The sequence below is a fragment of the Gorilla gorilla genome, chromosome 15 (assembly GCF_029281585.2).
Source record: "Gorilla gorilla gorilla isolate KB3781 chromosome 15, NHGRI_mGorGor1-v2.1_pri, whole genome shotgun sequence".
In the NCBI taxonomy this organism is placed as follows: domain Eukaryota; kingdom Metazoa; phylum Chordata; class Mammalia; order Primates; family Hominidae; genus Gorilla; species Gorilla gorilla.
The window spans coordinates 67,889,028-67,909,325 of NC_073239.2; the positions used below are offsets into that span (position 1 = coordinate 67,889,028).

The following is a 20,298-nucleotide window of genomic DNA, read 5'->3' on the forward strand; positions in this document are numbered from 1 at the left end:
CCCCACACTGCCTTTTCTAAGGGAAGCTGTCTCTATCCTCCCCTAAGACTCACCCCACTGGAAAAGACAGTCCCAGGAGAGTATAACTTATATGTGTCCCATTCCCTTCCAGCAACTGACTGACAAGATATTCTGTGGCCAGCTCTGTTTCTTCCTGGCTAATGGAATTCCACTGTTGTTCAGATATTAGGTGATCATATGCTTCAGGGAGGCTGAACCAGGAAGTGAATCTTGCTCGATTGGTCTAATCTGCTAAGCCAATCATAGCAATTGTATTTCCTTCTCCATGGGCACACGATGACATTCAATCAGATGAGAGGTGCTAGAAAGTCTGTTGGGTATAGGAGAATTCTGGGAAAGATTTTCCTTGCTGCCACTGTCTTTTTTCCATGAGGGGAAAGACAAAAGGACCAGAGACCTGGAGTCCTGCTATACTCCTGCTGCTGAATAAACCAGTCTTGGAATGGCCTTACTTCTGGAGTTCTTGTTATGTGATAACACATGTCCTTTTTGATTGAAGCATTTTTGCTAGGTTTTCTGTTATTTAATGACAGGGCATCTGATCCAGAACAGTTAACCAACAGGCTGGGTAAGGATCTGTCTTGTGGCTGGATGAAAACTAAGGTGTTACACTAATCAGGTTGTCCCTCCCAGGAATTTAAGCTGAGAAATATACACAGAATGAGGAAGTGTACAGTAGGAATTAAAACTGACAAGATATTAAAAGCTGTAGATCAAACAGAAAGGGACTGAATGAGGTTGGTGGTACAGCCCTTAAAACAGAGATCCACAAACACAAATGGCCTAGGCTTTCAAGTTTTTCTTACATCGCCAATCCCTGTGCTCACATATGGCCTGGCTCTGCTCCCACTCCTGTTCTCTTTGAGCTGTGGCTCTTCGGCTTTTCCTGAGTCCTGATCAGATTATCTTTAGAGGGGGTCCCAACTTAGATGAGATCATCTAATGAGAATTCTCAGCTTCATCAGCCTCTTCACTCTGACTTCATCAGTCAACTCAAGGAGCGATGTCATGAATGTCAGACACAGAGTTAACCTAGCCAACAAAGACTGAGGGCTCGGGCTTCACATAAAAGGTAGGCAGGCTGGTTCTTATTCTCAGATGTGCATCAGCACTGCTGGCCTTCCTGCAGCCCCATAGAAAGCCTACTAAATTGTCTGATAATTAACTTCACAGGAAGGTGGCAAGTATCCCACAGGCATTGTTTTATTTTGTTTTGTTCATTATTAATGGCAATGTTAAGGCACACTGTGACTAATGTACTAAGGATGAAAAAAATGAAACAGATGCAAATGGCTTTCTAGTAACTTGAGTGTATGCAAAATCAGAAGATTTTTGAACAATTTCTAAAAGAGAGGAGATAATTATTTTTCATAGAATACAATCTGATACATGTGTGGTAGTACATTTTTATTATTAAATTTAAATTTCACAAATAATACATTAATGCATCTTCCTTAAAAATATTAAAAGTTACAGACAAAAAAATTTATTATGCCAGCATCCCCTTTGATCGCTATCCCAGTTCTGCACTCCTCCCTACAGGGGGTCATAGGGAACAGTTTTGTATTTAAAATTCCAGACCTTTTTTTCTACATATTCACATTATATACATATGTACACACACACATATATACACACACACACACACACACACACACACACACACATATATGTCTGGAATATATATCTTCCAGATCTTTTTCCTATATATTTACACACACACAGACACATACATATATATTCACAGAAAATATTTAATTTTTAAAAAACAAATGGTATCACATTGTATGACTTTAATGCAATTTGATTTCTCTTTTAATTTGGAGATCTATCTAGGAAAGTACATCTAGGTCAATTTTGTTCTTCGACAATCAGTGTAGTACTTTTATAAACTACACTGTAACAATTATTTTCCCCACATGTCTTCTTATGTGTGTGCTTCTTTAGGGTAGATATCAAGTGGAATTACTTGGTTATAGAGATGTGTATTTTCTAAACTAATGGAGCTGATATTGTATTTTTAGTGCTTTCCTATATATTTGCTGAAAAATTATTCCCTGAAAAAAGCAAAGAACTCAAATTGTATCCACACACAAAAAGGACATTATTAACAAAATCATACCAATAATATTAGTGTATCATTGCCCACTAGTCAATCAAGCAGTCAAGTGCACAAGGCAAGACAATGGTTGACCAACTGGGGTCATGCCTCTGACCTGGAGTCTACCACTGAAAAAATAAAATAAAATAAAACAACAGCAACTTAACTTAGGTCATGCCACACAAGGATGTGAATTGAGAAGCTTTGAACAAATAATAGCGAAGTAAAGGCACTACTTTTGACCTAGACGTACTTTCCTGGATAGATCTCCAAATTAAAAAAGAAATCACATTGTATTAAAGCCATACAGTGTGATACCATTTATTTTTTAAAAAATTAAATATTTTCTGTGAATATATATATGTGTATGTGTGTGTGTGTGTGTATGTGTGTGTGTGTGTGTAAATATGTAGAAAAAAGGTCTGGAAGATATATATTCCAGACATTTACATGTGTGTGTATGTGTGTGTATATATATATGTGTGTGTGTGTTTGTGTGTACATATGTATATAATGTGAATGAATATGCAGAAAAAAGGTCTGGAATTCTAAATACTAAACTGTTCCCTATGACCCCCTATAGGGAGGAGCACAGAACTGGGGTAGTGATCAAAGGGGGTGCTAGCATAATAAATTTTTTAGTGTGTTAACATTTAACATAATCTTAAGTGCATAGGAAGGATCTGGTTAACTGAGTTTTAAGCAGTGTCTCTTTTGTTCAAGTTCCCGTCTCTATTATTTGTCTAGAATTGATCAAACCAAAGTGCAAACTCAAGAACAAATACATCTACAACCAGGTCATACCTTGTGCTTCTTCTAGGAAGCCTGCCTGGTTCTTCCAAGCATGGTCATGCATGGCATCTGAGATGTCTTCAATCGGCCAGACAATATAATACACTCACAATGTCACTTACCAGCAAGTCTCCCAAGACCACCATTGCCAAGTCCAGCATCTTCTTCAATTTCTTCTAACTCTTCTATATCCAATCCAAGCTGGTAATGAAGGGAAAACAATATTGGAAGCAGATAAAAATTCAGGCCATTCAGAGGGACAGCCATTTCCTACAGCTCTGGGTAAAGGTATTCAGGTTTAGCTGTGTACCTAATCTAGCGTCAGCTCCCTTGCAGCTTGTTCTGGCATCAGATACTGACTGCAGAGACAAACTGTATGAGATGGTGCAGCTGCAGCATGGAGAAAAGTGTAAGCTCTAAAAGTCCATTATTGACTCTGTTACTTCTTACATGACCCTGGGCAAGCTACTAACTCTATGCCTCAATTTTCCTATTTAAAAAAGTGGAGGCTAACAGTACCTACCTCACTGATGATTGCCGTGAATTAAATGAGATTATACAAACAAAGCATTAGAACTATTCTTGGGCAGATATCCCTCAATAAATGTTAGCTATTATCATTAAAAAAAAATTGTGTGTGTGTGTGTACAGTAGGGTTAAAACCTCAGAAACAGTCCAGTACCAAGCTGATATTAATTGGACTGAGGGATTTTGAAAATGACCAAAAGGTCTCAGGTCAGACGTTCCAGAATGGACTAAAGTTCATCTTTTCATGACCACAGCATATTTACTCAGTAGGGTCAAAAGTTGTTAACTCAAAACCAGTTAGTGGGTCACTGCCCCGGAGACCTGGGTCCTGACAGCAGGCAGGGAAACCGCAGTCCTGCAATCCAGCTGGATGGGGTAAAATCCTTTACTTTTCCCTGGGGTGGATAAGAGGCTGTGGGAAGCCAAATAGCAACTGTGAACTTGGGCACGGATGGGACTGATTGCCAGCCAGCTCCCTGCCCCAAAGTGCTGGGGATCACACAGCAGAGTCCGCAGCACCACTGGGCACTCGTGACAGAGCTCTGCAGCCCTGGAGATCACACTGGATTGCTCATTTTTACAATGAAAGAATTGTTGGTCAGGCAAATGACTTGTTCCATCCTGACTAGATGCTAACCTAGCCCAGGCATGGCTAAAGGTGGCCTATTGTGAAACAACCGGGTTCTTATCTGAAGTTAGGCAACCCATGAAACTGGGTATTTTTTTTAAATGGAAAAATAATTTGCACATTTGAAGACATATGTGGAAGATGCACCAGTGCTTGAAGTTGTGCCTCAGTTTCCATGGAGCCACCTGTTTGGATTCCTACCTGTCACACAGGTCTTGACAACTGTATCTTATGAGTTCAACCTTGGTTATGCTTCTGTTCAGTGTTAAAGGGTCTTTCAAATTTGCTCTCTGCAGATTAGAGCTTACTAGGTTCCTGGTGTAAGCCAACTGCTGGTGCTAACACTCAGAATTTTTAAATTCTAAAAACGTAAGTCTAAAGCGTGATATATGCTGGCACGGTGACTCACACTTGTAATTCCAGCATTTTGGGAGGCCAAGGTGGGTGGATCACCTGAGGTCAGGAGTTCGAGACCAGCTTGGCCAAAATGGCGAAACCCCATCTCTACTAAAAATACAGAAATGAGCTGGGCAAGGTGGTGCATGCCTGTAATCCCAGCTACTCAGGAGGCTGAGGCTGGGAGGTGGAGATTGCAGGGAGCCGAGATCGTGCCACTGCACTCCAGCCTGCGTAACAGGACGAGACTCCGTTTCAAAAAAAAAAAAAAAAAAAGTATGATATAAATTTTGAGCAAGTAGACATGGATCACATCACCCTGCCTGGCTATAGGCTACTCCAAGGGAGAGATGTTATTTTCAGCTGATATTAGGGGAAGGAGAGGGAAGGGACATGGAGAGGACCTGCAGGGGTTCTTTCACAGGAAATACTCCACCTAACCCACATGTATTTGAGTTAGCTATGACCTGGTTGTAGACGTATTTGTTCTTGAGCGAAGGACACATGAGGGGACAATCCCATGGCAAAGGAAATGAAAAGTTTGAACAGTCTCTCACTTAGAATGTGTCTTTGCAAATACACATTTCTCCTTTCAACCACATCAAAAAGGTTAAGGGCTACCTGTTTTGGGTATGAAGGTGCCTGAAGCTCAGGAAAGAAAAAGTTAAATATATTCATGAAAACAACTTAGCACATTAGGGTTAAGACTTCAAGCTTCTCCTTTAAGGAGGAAGTGTATTTTACATCTCATTAAGCAACAGAGAAAGTATGACAACAGAATTTTTAAAGCTGATCATTTTCACAAATTGCCTTGATACATGAATAACAAAGTTTGATCATTTCTTAAAAATGAGATAGAAGCCCAAAGTAAAGATTGTGATTCTGATAGCAGAAGACTCAAGTACTTTTAAAAGGCTTGTTCAGACACTAATTTCTGAAATGTAATTTGTGAGGAATGCTGTCAAAGACTTTGATTGCAAAAGAAAATTCTCATGAGTCATAACAAGTTATCTAACTTTTTCTGGCTGTTCCTCTTAAATGAGAGATTACCAGTGATGTATATTTCTAAAAGTTTGTAATAGCCACATCTATAGAGGCGATTTTTCACTCTTATTTTACTTTATTTTTTTTGTGCAATGTCCCCAAGTTTCCTGAAGCGCACATGAAATTTAAAGAGACAGGATGAGAGAAATCTAGGAACAATGTACCTGGTAAATGGCCTCATCACAGGCATTTTGCAGACCGAGGTTGATCATGGTGTTCTGTAATGTTCGGCCCATGTAAAATTCCAGAGAGAGGTAATAAACCCTCTGAAATAAAGAAAAGAGAGATAATGTTTCCCCTAAGAGATCAATCTTACTTAATATAAAAACACAAGGTCATGTGTTAGGTCACCAATAAGAAACAAACAGGCAGGACTATGTCACCACAGGTTCGAATGAGACTCCTGTCAGAGGTGTTTGAACCAAAGTGACTCCATCTTGAATAGGAGCTGGGTAAAATAAGGCTGAGACCTACTGGGCTGCATTCTCAGAAGGTTTGCCATTCTAAGTCACAGGATGAAACAGGAGGTCTGCACAAGATACAGGTCACAAAAACCTTGCTGATAAAAGGTTTTCTTTGCCTCCTTTTTAATAATTCCAAATTAGCATGGACTTAAGATATTTAAAAATATTTCAAAATCTTTTCTTTTTTTAAAGACAAAGTCTTGCTCTGTCACCAGGCTGAAGTGCAATGGTCCAATATCAGCTCACTGCAACCTCCACCTCCTGGGTTCAAGAGATTGTCCTGCCTCAGCCTCCTGAGGAGCTGGGACTACAGGCATGCGCCACCATGCCCAGCTAATTTTTCTATTTTTAGTAGAGATGGGGTTTCTCCCTGTTGGTCAGGCTGGTCTCGAACTCCTGACCTCAGGAGATCCGCCCAACTCGGCCTCCCAAAGTGCTGGGATTGGAGGCGCGAGCCACTGCGCCCGGCCCCTTTACTTTCTTAATAAACTTGCTTTCACTTTATTCTATGGATTTGCCTCAAATTCTTGTGCGAGATCCAAGAACCCTCTCTTGGGGTCTGGGATGGCGACTCCTTTCCGCTAACACTCCTATAGAGATGTATGAAGGACTAAATAAAAGTGTTACTGACAACAGGTTTTGGCAAAGCACTATTTTTGGTAAAGTAATTCAGTATTTTTTACCCCCGGGGAGAAAAAAAGCAAACTCATCTAAGTAGATTGAATGTTTTGCGTTTTTTCCCTCTCCTGATCATGAGCCTCATGAATAAAGCATAGGTTTTGGACAAACAGAAGTCAGATGGCCATAGCTCACCATTCATTAATAAAATATTTATAGGGCACCTTGGTGGGTGCTGGTAAACTGAGTTGGCTATGACTATCTGAAGTCATCCAAGAAACACAAAGATTAACTCCCACACACCGCATGGGTAGAAAATATTCCTCCTTGGCTGATTACTGTAAGAAATTTTACAGTTTTATTAATTAATTAATTAATTAATTAATTGATGGATTGATTGAGACACAGTCTCCCTCTGTCCGCCAGGCTGGAGTGCAGTGGCGCGATCTCAGCTCACTGCAACCTCTGTCTCCTAGTTCAAGCAATTCTCCTTCAGCCTCCTGAGTAGCTGGGACTGCAGGCGCCTGCCACCATGCCCAGCTAATTTTTGTATTTTTAGTAGAAACAAGGTTTTGCCATGTTGGCCAGCCTGGTCTTGAACTCCTAACCTCAGGTGATCTGCCTGCCTTGGCCTCCCAAAGTGCTGGGATTACAGGCGTGAGCCAAGCGCCCGGCCTACAATTAATTTTAGAATCAAATTTTTCTATAAAGTCTATTTACTGGCAAGTTCCTTATGAACAAGAAGACTACCTAAGGTTTATTGGTGTTTGTTCTTATTGAAATTGGAAATTTCTCTATTGACTTAGACATTATTTGCCTTTGACATGGTAAAAGTCAGGCAAATATCATCAGAGTTGAAGGTGAGAGGTACAAAGTTCAGACCTGCTGAAAACCTTCTTTATATACAGCACAGTTTACTAATTAAAAAAAATAGCACCAGTGAGTAACTTCATTGCCCCCTTTTACAATATCTTATTCTCCAATCATTTATCCTCTCTTCTCTACTAGACACAAAACAAAATGGCAAAAATCTGTAAATGCACCAATATAGTTACCTCAAATTTTAGGGATTGCCCCATTTCCATAAGATAAGAAGTAAAAAAAGAAAAAATAATAATTTGGCCAATCAAAAAAAATTGTGAATAGAATTCAGTATAATAAAGGCCTATTATCATATTTAACATACTAGTTACACATACATATTTAAAACAAAATATTATTTGAAAATGTCAACTTGGAAATTTCATTCTTTCCCATTTTCCTTTTATGAACAATTGAGTTCTAAATTTCACAACAAATGGTCAACATCCATGACCTAACGGGCCACCTAACACTGCTTTCCAGAACACATCAACTTCGTTTTCATCCAAGTTGTTTGAATGTCTATAATGCTGTTACTAGAACCCTCACCAGCTATTAGATACCTTTGAATGATTGGATAAAAGTACCTTCTCTGGGGCAGACATAGGCAATGGATGGTGCTCTAGTACGTGATGACTGCTGTCACAGGTAATAGTATCTTAAGCCACAAATACCCATTTGCACAGTATTACCCAGTTTAAAAAAATCCTTCCGTGTGTATTTTCATTATCTCTATAACCATGATGTTTTGCCTTTTTCTTTTAAGTAATCTACAAAAAGCTTGTTTATATAGTATATATTCCACACTTGCAATTGTGAGGTTATACCCCCAGGAATAATGACTACATCTGTATTAAATTTGCCTCCTTTTTAATGATTCCACATTAGCACGAACTTAAGTCTTCTTAAAAATATTTCAAAGTCTCTCTTGAGAAATATGTGGTTGCTCAGAATAAAGTAAATGAGAAAATACTTCCTTGCATGACAGACTTTATAAGGACAGGAACGTAAGGTGATTCCCTGTTTTCTCACAAATAACTTTTTAGAGGTAATCTCTCCTTATATTTGGGAATATATAAGACTTCAAAAAATAGATCTTGGCCATACTCTTACTTACTGGTCTCTAAATATTTGTTACATATGCCTGATAGTAAAATATATGAGCATCTCCAATATACTTTATAAATTACACGCATGTACCATGATTACTAGTATTTTATGTAAAAGGTGGATATTTTCAAAAGGCTTGTAAAATAAAATAAAGAAGATACAACAAATATTTTTAAATTGTATGTTTTATTTTTATCCCCAGCATTAGTCAGAGGGCTTGGGTACTTCTGGAAAGACCTCTGGAACACCTGTCAATAAACCTGAGACTTGCAGGACAGGCAAGAGTTGAGCATAGAAATGTGGTAGGAAGGACACTGCAAGTGAATCGGGGGCCCAGAGTGGAGATTGGTTTGTTGGGAGAGCAAGGTGGGTACAGAGGGTAATGGAAGATAACAAGGGAAGAACAGGCCCACCTGGACTGAGAAGTGCTTTCGAATACTTGCTTAAGTTCTATGGCAGGCAAGAGGAGCCAATGATAACTGAGCAGGGGCAAGATGTGTTGCTTTAGGAAGCTTGAGCAGACCACAATGCACAGAATGAGATGGGATCATATACTCAAATGCCTTCAGGAGCTAGGCAGAGAAAATAAATGTGTAATTGAGGTCACATAAAACAAAGAAGAGTACTGGGCTAATAAATGGAGTGTGCAAGTCCTGACCACAGGCGCTAAACATTAAACTCCTGAAAAATGTCTTGGCCAACAAAGTATGTCTGCTATCCTTATTCAGCCTCAGGCTGCCAGTTTTACCACCTCTGGAAAGCAAAATAACCACATGAAGTCAGTTGCAACAAATGGGTAGCTAGAGCCTCACCAAGGCAGGAAGAGATAATGGAGGAGAGCCCATCATTCAAGGGAACCTACAGAAATCAACAGAAATTGGCAAACAGTTGAACGGCAAAAAGTGAGACTCAAGTTTGCGTCTGGATTGTCAAGATGACAATGGCATGAAAACAAAAAACACAGAGGCCAGTCGTGGTGGCTCATGCCTGTAATCCCAGCACTTTGGGAGGCCGAGGTGGGTGGATCACCAGGTCAGGAGTTCGAGACCAGCCTGTCCAAATGGTGGAATCCTGTCACTACTAAAAATACAAAAAGTAGCTGGGCATGGTGGCATGTACCTGTAATCCCAGCTACTCAGGAGGCTGAGGCAGGAGAATCACTTGAACCCGAGAGGTGGAGGTTGCAGTGAGCCGAGATTGCATCATTGCACTCCAACATGGGTGACAGAGTGAGACTCTGTCACAAAACAAAACAAAACAAAACAAAACAAAACAAAACAAAACACAGAAGATAGGGCAGGATTGGGAGAAATAATGGTTTGAGTTTTTAACGTGCTGAGTTTGAGGAAATAGGAAGATATCGAGATATGTTCACTAAACACTCAGAAATGTACGCATAGAGTTAGAAAAGGAATTCAGACTAGGGATCCATATTTGGGATTCATCTGCACAGTTATTGGAGAGCAAGGGAGGTGGGAGAGGAGCTTGGACACACCTACTGGCTCTACTTTATGAGGGCAGGAACCATCCTGTTTAGACAGACGACTGTGATGGAGTAGATATCTGATGAACACGTGTGGAATGAAACATGTTCATTGTTGTATCCCCAGTGTATTGCTATCAGAATTTACACACGTCGGAATTCCTGGCTTATACCTGCACTCACGTAGAAAAGGAGAGCCCAGTGAAGAAACTGGCCGGAGAACCAGGAAAACCATAAAGCACAGCATAAGCCACCGAAGGAAAAACATACAAGATTCTCTGGTGCTCTATGATGCTAAATGCTACAGAGGCGTGAGTGTGTGTTTCTAATATATGCTCAGTGTCCCACCCTTCCGCTTAAAATTGTTAAAAATAATTTTTAATGAGAGGCGCAGTATGGTGCACTTAGTAGCATTCCCTTTGTGTAAATAAATTTTTAAAAGATAGTGGCCGAGTGTGGTGGCTCACACCTGTAATCCCAGCACTTTGGGAGGCCAAGGAGGGAGGATCATTTGAGGCCAGGAGTTTGAGAGCAGCCTGGCCAACATGGTGAAACCTTGTCTCTACTAAAAATACAAACTTAGCCAGGTGTAGTGGTAGGAGCCTGTAGTCCCAGCTACTCGAGAGTCTGAGGCAGGAGAATCGCTTCAACCCTGGAGGCGAAGGATGCAGTGAGCCAAGATGGCGCCACTGCACTTCAGCCTGGGCGAGAGTGAGACTCTGTCTCAAACAAAACAAAACAAAACAACAAAACAGTAAATATATGTATACATAAAGTGTTTTCTAAGGTGCATTTAAATTTTTAAGGATACATTTTAGCAGTTGCTACCTTGGTGGAGGCTTAGGTCTTTGGGGTGAAGAAGAGTTACTTTCCATTTGAAAACTGTTACAGTTGCAATTTCTTACTATGAGAATTTACATTCATTTCCTTTCTTAAAAATTCCTACGGGGTTTCTTGGGCACTGGGATTATAGACCATTTTTTTTCTTCACACCTTTACATAATTAAAAAGTTCTAATAAATGTTTATATATATTTCCCACTGCCCCTGGGATGTATCCCAATCTTTTATTCTTTCCAATATGTCTCCACCTGGCTTCTCCAGTTTCCTCTCCCAATACAGACTCACACCCGCCCTCACTCCAGCCTGCACACAATCCCTCTCCCTGCCATGTCCTCCCCAGTCCTTCCCCACTGCCTCTCGCCCTCTTCGCAAACTGTCAGGCAGAGATATTGTCCCTCTGTAGGTCCAAAATCACCCTAAGGAGGTCTCTGCTCCCGCCCCCACGCCGTGTATGGAGGTGGTCCCTGACCAGCCTTCCTCAGCAGCTCTGGGGGCAGGCCTCAGGGGTGGAAGGGCTAAGGGTGGGGGGAGTGTGTGTCTTCGGGAAGTACGAGTCCAGGGCATTGCCTGGCCCTGGGCCGCCTTTGCGAAAGACTCACGGAATTCCAGGAGCTACATCCACTCAGGAGAATGGGTGGGCGGCGCTCTACGCTTGGAGCGGGACCCTGCCCCTCCTCTGCACCACACTTAGCCACTCCCAGAGGCCTGAGCCTTACGACGTTTTCCCAGCTCGGCGTTTGTCTCCCCTCCCAAAATACCAAGCTCCAGCAAGGCAAGATTTTTGTCCCTTTTGTTTAGGGCTGAGTGTCCAGGGCAGAGAACAGTGTCCGGCAAACAGGAAAAGAGGCCCCCGTCACCTCTTGATTAAATGCTGAGAGTCAAAGTTCCAAAAAAGTTTGTGAAGCGGACAGGCGAGAGGGGCCTGGGCTTTTGCCCACCTGGCGGTTTCCAGGGGCGGACGGCACAGTGGTTTGGGCGGGACACTGGCGGGTGGCACCTCGGAGACATGAGTTCGGCGTCTGTGGGGAGGCCGAATCTGTCCCACAGGCTGCCCGCCCACAGCCTAGACACGTCTCCTCTGGACTTCGGGGCAAGGACCGGGTGCAAGGGACCACTCTGAGGGGTTCTCCACCTCGTCCCGCCCGGCCGCGGCCGGAGACTCCGACTCCGGGCTGGACCCCGGCCCGCCGTCCCGCCCCCGGTTACCTTGGGGCACTTGTCGTAGTAGTGCTGCTGCGTGCGGATCCAGCGCCCCACCAGGTGGTCGCGCACCGTGTGCGCCAGCGCGAAGTAGTAGTCGCGGGTGGTGGCCACGTTGCGGTCCTTGACCAGCGTGAAGTGCAGGTGCCGGTTGAAGCTCTTCTTCAGCTCTGCCACGTTCTCCACGCCCACGATGCCGCGGATGCTGATCTGCCGCCGCTTCTCCTGGTCCGTCAGGGGCTTCGCCATGGCTGGGGCGGCGGGCTGCGCGGCGGGCTGCGCAGAGAGCTGGCTGTGCGGCCGGAGGCGCTGGGCTGCCGGGCAGGGGTGGAGTCCGCCCCGCCGCGCCAGCAGCTTTCAACCAGCACGAAAGTTTGGGGCCCGCCCCCTCGGGCGGTGCCGTCCCGGCTGCATTCCCACCGCGTCCCGGCCCCTGCCCCAGGCCGGAGGGCAGAGGAAGTGCCCGGCCCCTCCCGGGGCTCTGGGGCCGCAGTGGGCTCGGGGGTGGGAGCCGAGGTCCAGGCGCCGGCGAGACCCCTGCCAGCCCGGGACCTGGGCTCGGAGGCTCCCTTCCGGATTTCCAAAATCTGCGGAGGCAGCATTTGTCCCGCCTCTCCCCTCTAGAGTGTGGAGACAGGAGGACGTCTGTGTAGGGAAGCACGTCGTTGGCAGACTGCTGTTTTGCCGATGTTTATTTGTTGTGCCATTATGACTGTTAGGATTTCTCACCTGGAGTGGCTTCCGCCATAAGCGCCGGGATCGGGAAGGACGGCACGTTTGACTTCTGTTGTCCCAACCTCACTTGCCAGCCCTTGGCACCGCCCCAGCTTGGATCCTCAGGGCGCCTCTGTTATTTTCATTCATTTTTTTGAGGACTCCAGGGTTCAGGTTTCTTAACTCCTGGACCAAAGTTCGCCCGCTCGTAGCACCCTGTCGCTCATCCTTAGAGGCAGGTTACTAAGAATCAGAGTAGGTGAGGTGAAGCTCTAGGCTCATTTTGCGGCAGGGGCTTTTACCTTAGGCTTCTTCTTCGAATTACGTTTTAACTGCAGTGGAGGGTGTGGGGGGAGGAGGGGGAGAAAACAGAAGGGTATGTGTGTGGAAAATGAAGGGATTACTCACTGGACTAGTTGCCTTCTTTACAAAAAACAACCCAGTCTGTGTTACTGTGCGGTACAGACTGATCTTTGCACCTCCACTTTGGGTGGTATTTGAATATGCGTGTTTATGTGTGCTTAAACCTTGGTAAAGGCAAACACTTGGCATTTTAGGATGTCAGAGGTTTTTTCTTCCTCATTAAGTAGTATTAATATATTATTTTAGAAACAGTCCATTGCCAGACTTAAGTTTTCTTTTTCCTTTTTCTTTTCTTTTTCTTTCTTTTTTCTTTTTTTTTTGAGACGGAGTCTCACTCTGTTGCCCATGCTGGAGTGCAGTGGCGCGATCTCGGTTCACTGCAAGCTCCGCCTCCCGGGTTCACGCCATTCTCCTGCCTCAGCCCGGCTAATTTTTTGTATTTTTGGTAGAGACGGGGTTTCACCGTGTTAGCCAGGATGGTCTCGATCTCCTGACCTTGTGATCCGCCCTCCTCGGTCTCCCAAAGTGCTGGGATTACAGGCGTGAGCCACCGTGCCCGGCCAAGTTTTCTAGAAAAATCTTAGTATACTTACATTAATATATTTTGCTTTTTATAATAAACCCAAGTTGATTATTTTGAATTCACACATGGTGGTGGTGGTGGTGGGGGGGGGGGGGTAATGGATTAATTGATTCAGACCAAATGTGACTCTCACCATAAAAGTGAAAGCTCAAAGCTCATAGTTCTGACAAAATTTCCTGAATCCTTGTCCTCCCAGATTCTGAAGTTTGGACTTGAGCTTTTGGGGCAGAGACTGAATTGGGCCTTATGCAACTCTTGCAATACCGATGACCTGCAAAGGACAGTATTTATGGAAGAGATGAGCATTAGAGTTTGGATCTGGATGGGGCCACAAATACCCTGAATTAAGAGTGGGAAGGGGGGGCCCAACAAAATCATTGATCTTAAAAATAAGTAAGGCCTGTGGGGTAAAATTTGAAATAAAGCAGAAAGATAAGGTTCTTTGATTATTATATAACTTAAAAAGTGTTTATCAGCTTTGAATACCCCCAAGATGGTCACAGCATTAAGCCAGTTATGGGTCATTCGTATGTAAGTGTGAAATTAGTCACTCAGCTTTAACAGCTGGATGAAAAATAGGGTAGAGCCTAGGATGAGGGAATACCAGGTCTGAGTAGGTCTTCCTCCCAAAAAGGTCTCTGAGCAGGAGAAGGCATCATAATGTCTGGGCACTGGGGAGTGAATAATTAGGGGGCACACAAGAAGGGATGAAAGACACCAAAAGCAAGCTTACTCGGTTTCTTAGTTTTGCTTAAGACAGTTTCAAATAGATGGCTCCCAGCTCCGCTGTCTACTTTCCTGTAGTAAATTCTTGTTGGAAACTCAGGGTAATGATGAACTAATGAACACACTATTCTTGATTCACTATCCAGTCGGTGAGCCTGCACCCCCGACTTGAACAATTCTCTATGCAGAAAAATCATGAACTATAGAATGCTAAATATATAGAGTATGGGGAAAAACCATCCATCTCCATGTTAAAAAGAACATGATGGAACCAGGTGGTTTAGGGTGCTCCATAGACCCAGTCTTAAACGACAATGAATTACATTGCAAGACAGTTATTCCCCTTTCACTTTTCTTTAAGTCTTTCTGGAAAGTCCTTTGTGTTAACATGTTAGCATTTTTAAATCCATATTTTTAACAGAATGCAGGTACAGACTCTAAAAGTTCTTGAAGTTTTAGCATCTAACTAGAATTTAATACAATTATCTTCCATTTATGGTAAATGATACTTTTTCAGTTGACATTCTGATATAAACTTTGTTTCATCTGCTTGTTCTGTGCTAGTCTAGGACACTGAGGCCTTGAGAGGTTAAGTTACTTGACTAAGAAAATTAATATATTTAAAAACCTTTCCTTTAGCCTCTCTTGACCAGAAAGAACCAGAAACTATGGATCCCTGAAAAAGTATCAGATTTCAGTGGCTCACGTGTTTATAGCAGCCTTACTCACAATGGCCTATATTATTCCTGCTTCTCATCCACTGCTTCCCCATGGCTGCTGTAACGAAATGGCGTTTGTAAATAGCTGAACAAACAGTCCAGAACTCACAGGACAAGTGTAAAAAAACATGAGAAAGTAGTGTGTTAGCTCGGGTCTTCAGAGAAGCAGAAGCTAAAGCAGGATTAAACATGTTAAGATTTTTTACTGGGGTAAATGCTTGTGGGAGGGAAAAATAGGGAGTGCTAGCCAGAGAGAGCATCAGACTGTGATGCGAGTGTGACCTAGAGTGAAGGGGAGAGAGAGGGAAGGGTAGAAGGGCATATCTCAGACAGCCCTGTAGTCCCAGGAAGATCCAGCAGTGCTGCTGGGCAGTTCTGGAGGGCATCTGCTGTCAGGAGTCCACGGTACTCTGCTCGGTCATTGGTGGGAGCATCCTCCCGGAGGCATGGCCTCTGCAGGGCTATCTGGAGCCCTGGGTCGGTTATGCTTCCTGCAGCTTGGGGCATCTATGAGGTCCTTTCTAGTGACCACCACAGGAAGATATGAGATAAACAAATACAGGTTAATATCCACTATGTTTCAAAGCAGGGCCTATTGTGGTGGCATACCACTTTCAGATTATCAAAATGGCAACTAGCATTTTCCAAGGACTCTGGCAAGGCCTATAATGTGCATTACCTCATTTAATCTTCTCATCAGCTCTGTGGGACAAGTTCTGTTTTTCTTTCCATTTCACAGATGAGGAAATCGAGGCTTAGAGAAGGTGAGTAGCTTGCTCAAGATCACCTCACCAGTAAGTGATGGAAGAGGTTTTCAAATCCCTTAATGTTGTTTCTCCTCCCCTGAAACAGGATTTGTGATCTGTTAAGTAAACCTGAATTCTGACTGCATCTCAGCTAACCTATTACCCTACTCACTTGGTTTGTTTTGTTTTGTTTTGTTTTGTTTTGTTTTGTTTTGTTTTTGAGGTGGAATCTCGCTCTTGTCGCCCAGGCTGGAGTGCAATGGCGCCATCTTGGCTCAGTGCAACTTTTGCCTCCCAGGTTCAAGTGATTCTCCTGCCCCACCCTCTTGAATAGCTGGGATTACAGACGTGTGCCACCATGCCTGGCTAGATTTTGTATTTTTAGTAGAGAGGGGGGTTTCGCCATGCTGGTCAGGCAGTTCTCAGACTCCTGACCTCAGGTAATTCACCCGTCTCGGCCTCCCAAAGTACTGGGATTATAGGCATGAGCCACCGCGCCCGGCCTGTTTTGTACTGTTTATTGGTTTTTGACCATCTTCTAATCAGTTCTGCAATCCAGGGAAATGCCAGAGGTCCACAGTGGCCCCACAGACAGGTCACTAACAGTCTGGAAAGGGATGGTGTAAAACATGGGCTGAGCTTTATGCTCAATGAGGGAATTTGAGTACACTGCACTCAGCATATTTAATGTATGAATCTGTTAACCAAGGTTGTTATCCAGGCTCCGCTGTTTCACATATTTAGAAAGATGACTGAGGGCCAGGTGCGGTGGCTCACACCTGTAATCCCAGCACTTTGGGAGGCCGAGGTGGGTGGATCACGAGGTCAGGAGATCGAGACCATCCTGGCTAACATGGTGAAACCCCGTCTCTACTAAAAAATACAAAAAAAATTAGCCAAGCGTGATGGCGGGCGCCTGTAGTCCTAGCTACTTGGGAGGCTGAGGCAGGAGAATGGCGTGAACCCGGGAGGCGGAGCTTGCAGTGAGCCGAGATCGCCACACTGCACTCCCAGCCTGGGTGACAGAGCGAGTCAATCCTGAGCCAAAAGAACAAAGCTGGAGGCATCACACTACCTGACTTCAAACTATACTACAAGGCTACAGTAACCAAAACAGCATGGTACTGGTACCAAAACAGAGATATAGATCAATGGAACAGAACAGAGCCCTCAGAAATAATGCCACATATCTACAACTATCTGATCTTTGACAAACCTGAGAAAAACAAGCAATGGGGAAAGGATTCCCTATTTAATAAATAGTGCTGGGAAAACTGGCTAGCCATATGTAGAAAGCTGAAACTGGATCCCTTCCTTACACCTTATACAAAAATCAATTCAAGATGGATTAAAGACTTAAACGTTAGACCTAAAACCATAAAAACCCTAGAAGAAAACCTAGGCATTACCATTCAGGACATAGGCACGGGCAAGGACTTCATGTCTAAAACACCAAAAGCAATGGCAACAAAAGCCAAAATTGACAAATGGGATCTAATTAAACTAAAGAGCTTCTGCACAGCAAAAGAAACTACCATCAGAGTGAACAGGCAACCTACAAAATGGGAGAAAATTTTCACAACCTACTCATCTGACAAAGGGCTAATATCCAGAATCTACAATGAACTCAAACAAATTTACAAGAAAAAAACAAACAACCCCATCAAAAAGTGGGCGAAGGACATGAACAGACACTTCTCAAAAGAAGACATTTATGCAACCAAAAAACACATGAAAAAATGCTCACCATCACTGGCCATCAGAGAAATGTAAATCAAAACCACAATGAGATACCATTTCACACCAGTTAGAATGGCAGTCATTACAAAGTCAGGAAACAACAAGTGCTGGAGAGGATGTGGAGAAATAGGAACACTTTTACACTGTTGGTGGGACTGTAAACTAGTTCAACCATTGTGGAAGTCAGTGTGGCGGTTCCTCAGGGATCTAGAACTAGAAATACCATTTGACCCAGCCATCCCATTACTGGGTATATACCCAAAGGACTATAAATCATGCTGCTATAAAGATACATGTACACGTATGTTTATTACGGCATTATTCACAATAGCAAAGACTTGGAACCAACCCAAATGTCCAACAATGATAGACTGGATTAAGAAAATGTGGCACATATACACCATGGAATACTATGTAGCCATAAAAATGATGAGTTCATGTCTTTTGTAGGGACATGGATGAAATTGGAAACCATCATTCTCAGTAAACTATCGCAAGAACAAAAAAACCAAACACCGCATATTCTCACTCATAGGTGGGAATTGAACAATGAGAACACATAGACACAGGAAGGGGAACATCACACTCTGGGGACTGTTGTGGGGTGAGGGGAGGGGGGAGGGATAGCATTGGGAGATATACCTAATGCTAGATGACGAGTTAGTGGGTGCAGCACACCAGCATGGCACATGTATACATATGTAACCTGCACATTGTGCACATGTACCCTAAAACTTAAAGTATAATAATAATAAATAAATAAATAAAAAGAAAAAGAAAAAAAGGAAAAGAAAAGGAAAGATGACTGAGAACCCAGATTTATTTTACTTTTGAATTCCCTTAGTGTCTGCAGACAATGCAGCTGGCTGCATTGCCGTCTCTATAATTGGCTGTGACAGTGACCATTTACTCGTTACCTGAGTATATTTGGCTTGTCTTGAAACAAGCGGATGTTCCTGACACTTTCAGGTCCTGTCATATTTGATTTGCTCATTGATACAGTAGTTTGAATTCTTAGGCATAGTCCAGTGGGAGTTCCTGAAAAGATGCAAATACTTCCAGCCTATCTTCTTCCTCTCCCTCAAATCACTGACAGCCTTCATATGCCTATTGTGGAGTATGCTGAGATTGCAGAATCACTTAGTGCCTTGATTTCAACTTCTGCAAAGTAAGGACAAAGATCTCTGTCCTTCTCAGTCCCTAAAATGGCTAAGTTCGGCTGAGTGCGGTGGCTCACGCCTGTTATCCCAGCACTTTGGGAGGCCAAAGCAGGTGAATCACGAGGTCAGGAGTTCGAGACCAGCCTGGCCAACATGGTGAAACCCCATCTCTACTAAAAATACAAAAAATTCGCTGGGCATAGTGGCGGGCGCCTGTAATCCCAGCTACTCGGGAGGCTGAGGCAGGAGAATCGCTTGTACCCTGGAGACGGAGGTTGCAGTGAGCTGAGATCGTACCACTTACTCCAACCCAGGCAACAAAGTGAGACTCCGTCTCAAAAAAAAAAAAAGATGGCTAAGCTCAAAAGAGATATGAGTGGAGAAGTGCCAGGAAATGGTAAAAGCATTATTAAGATGGAAACTTCTGGGTTGGGATTATATTTTGACATATTAACCAGTGTTTTGATTTTCTCCTGATGGTTTACTTTTTCCCTATCTCCCTTGGGGAGCTGCTGTAGCACCTGAGGTGCTTATAATCTCTGAGGAAGATGTGAGCCTTCCTGGTTTTGAACTCCAAATTAACATTCAGGAGACACATTAAGAGTGAGGGCAAGGGGCTGAGGAGAGTGGGGCAGTAATGAGAAGATGGCATGGAGGTGTGGGGAGTAGAGACATCACTGGTCTTGGAGTCAGGATCCTGGAGCTGGCTTGCTTCCTTGATCAGGTAGCAGAAATCCCAGGCAGGCTGAGTATCTGAGAAGTGCCCAGGACTTTGCTCTGCTTCCTGAGAAGAGCCCAACGAGGAAGTGACTGCCTGGAGGGTCTCAGTAGTCAGGGCTTGGACAAGGTTCACAAAGGCTCCTCATCCCCAGGGAGGTGCAGGGCAGCCATTGACCAAATCCCCAGCGCTGAAGACTAATTCAGAGAATACCCAAGGGAGAGGCATCAAGGCTAGAGACTTCTCTCCACCGGCTCCTGCCACCAGGGCCTTAGCACAGGGAACCCCTGCTGAGGGGTCCTCAGTTGAATAGACTGGTTGACTGAATTTGAGATCAAAATTCTTCCCTGGAGGAATGAGAGCTCACATTAGAAGTTAAACTGAAACTGTTACAGGCCAGGGCAAGGTGATTCACAGCTGTAATCCCAGCACTTTGGGAGGCTGAAGCCAGTGGATTGCTTGAGGCCAGGAGTTTGAGACCACCCTCGGCAACACGGCAAAACCCCATCTCTACTAAAAATACAAAAATTATCTGGGTATGGTGGTGCACGCCTGTAGTTCTAGCTATTTGGGAAGCTGAGGCATGAGAATCACTTGAATCTGGGAGGCAGAGGTTGTAGTGAGCCGAGATGGTGCCACTGCATTCACTCTAGCCTGGCAACATAATAAGACTCTGCCTCAAAAAAACAAAACAAAAAAAAGCAGTTAAACTAATACAAAAAATATAAAGCTGCATGTCAG

At 43.6% G+C, this 20,298-nt stretch overlaps 1 protein-coding gene across 1 annotated transcript in view; it reads right to left on the bottom strand.

Moving 5' to 3' along the window:
• PYGL (glycogen phosphorylase L) overlaps window positions 1-12,687 on the bottom strand; it is a 39,924-nt gene extending 27,237 nt beyond the window's left edge. The window contains exons 1-3 of the mRNA XM_019010137.4: window positions 12,095-12,687; window positions 5,675-5,776; window positions 3,037-3,115 (exon numbers count right to left, since the gene is read on the bottom strand). Coding sequence (XP_018865682.1) covers window positions 3,037-3,115; window positions 5,675-5,776; window positions 12,095-12,337 — 424 coding nt within the window. The 5' untranslated portion in view covers window positions 12,338-12,687. The remainder of the gene's footprint in view (window positions 1-3,036; window positions 3,116-5,674; window positions 5,777-12,094) is intronic.
• Window positions 12,688-20,298: the final 7,611 nt, after the last annotated feature.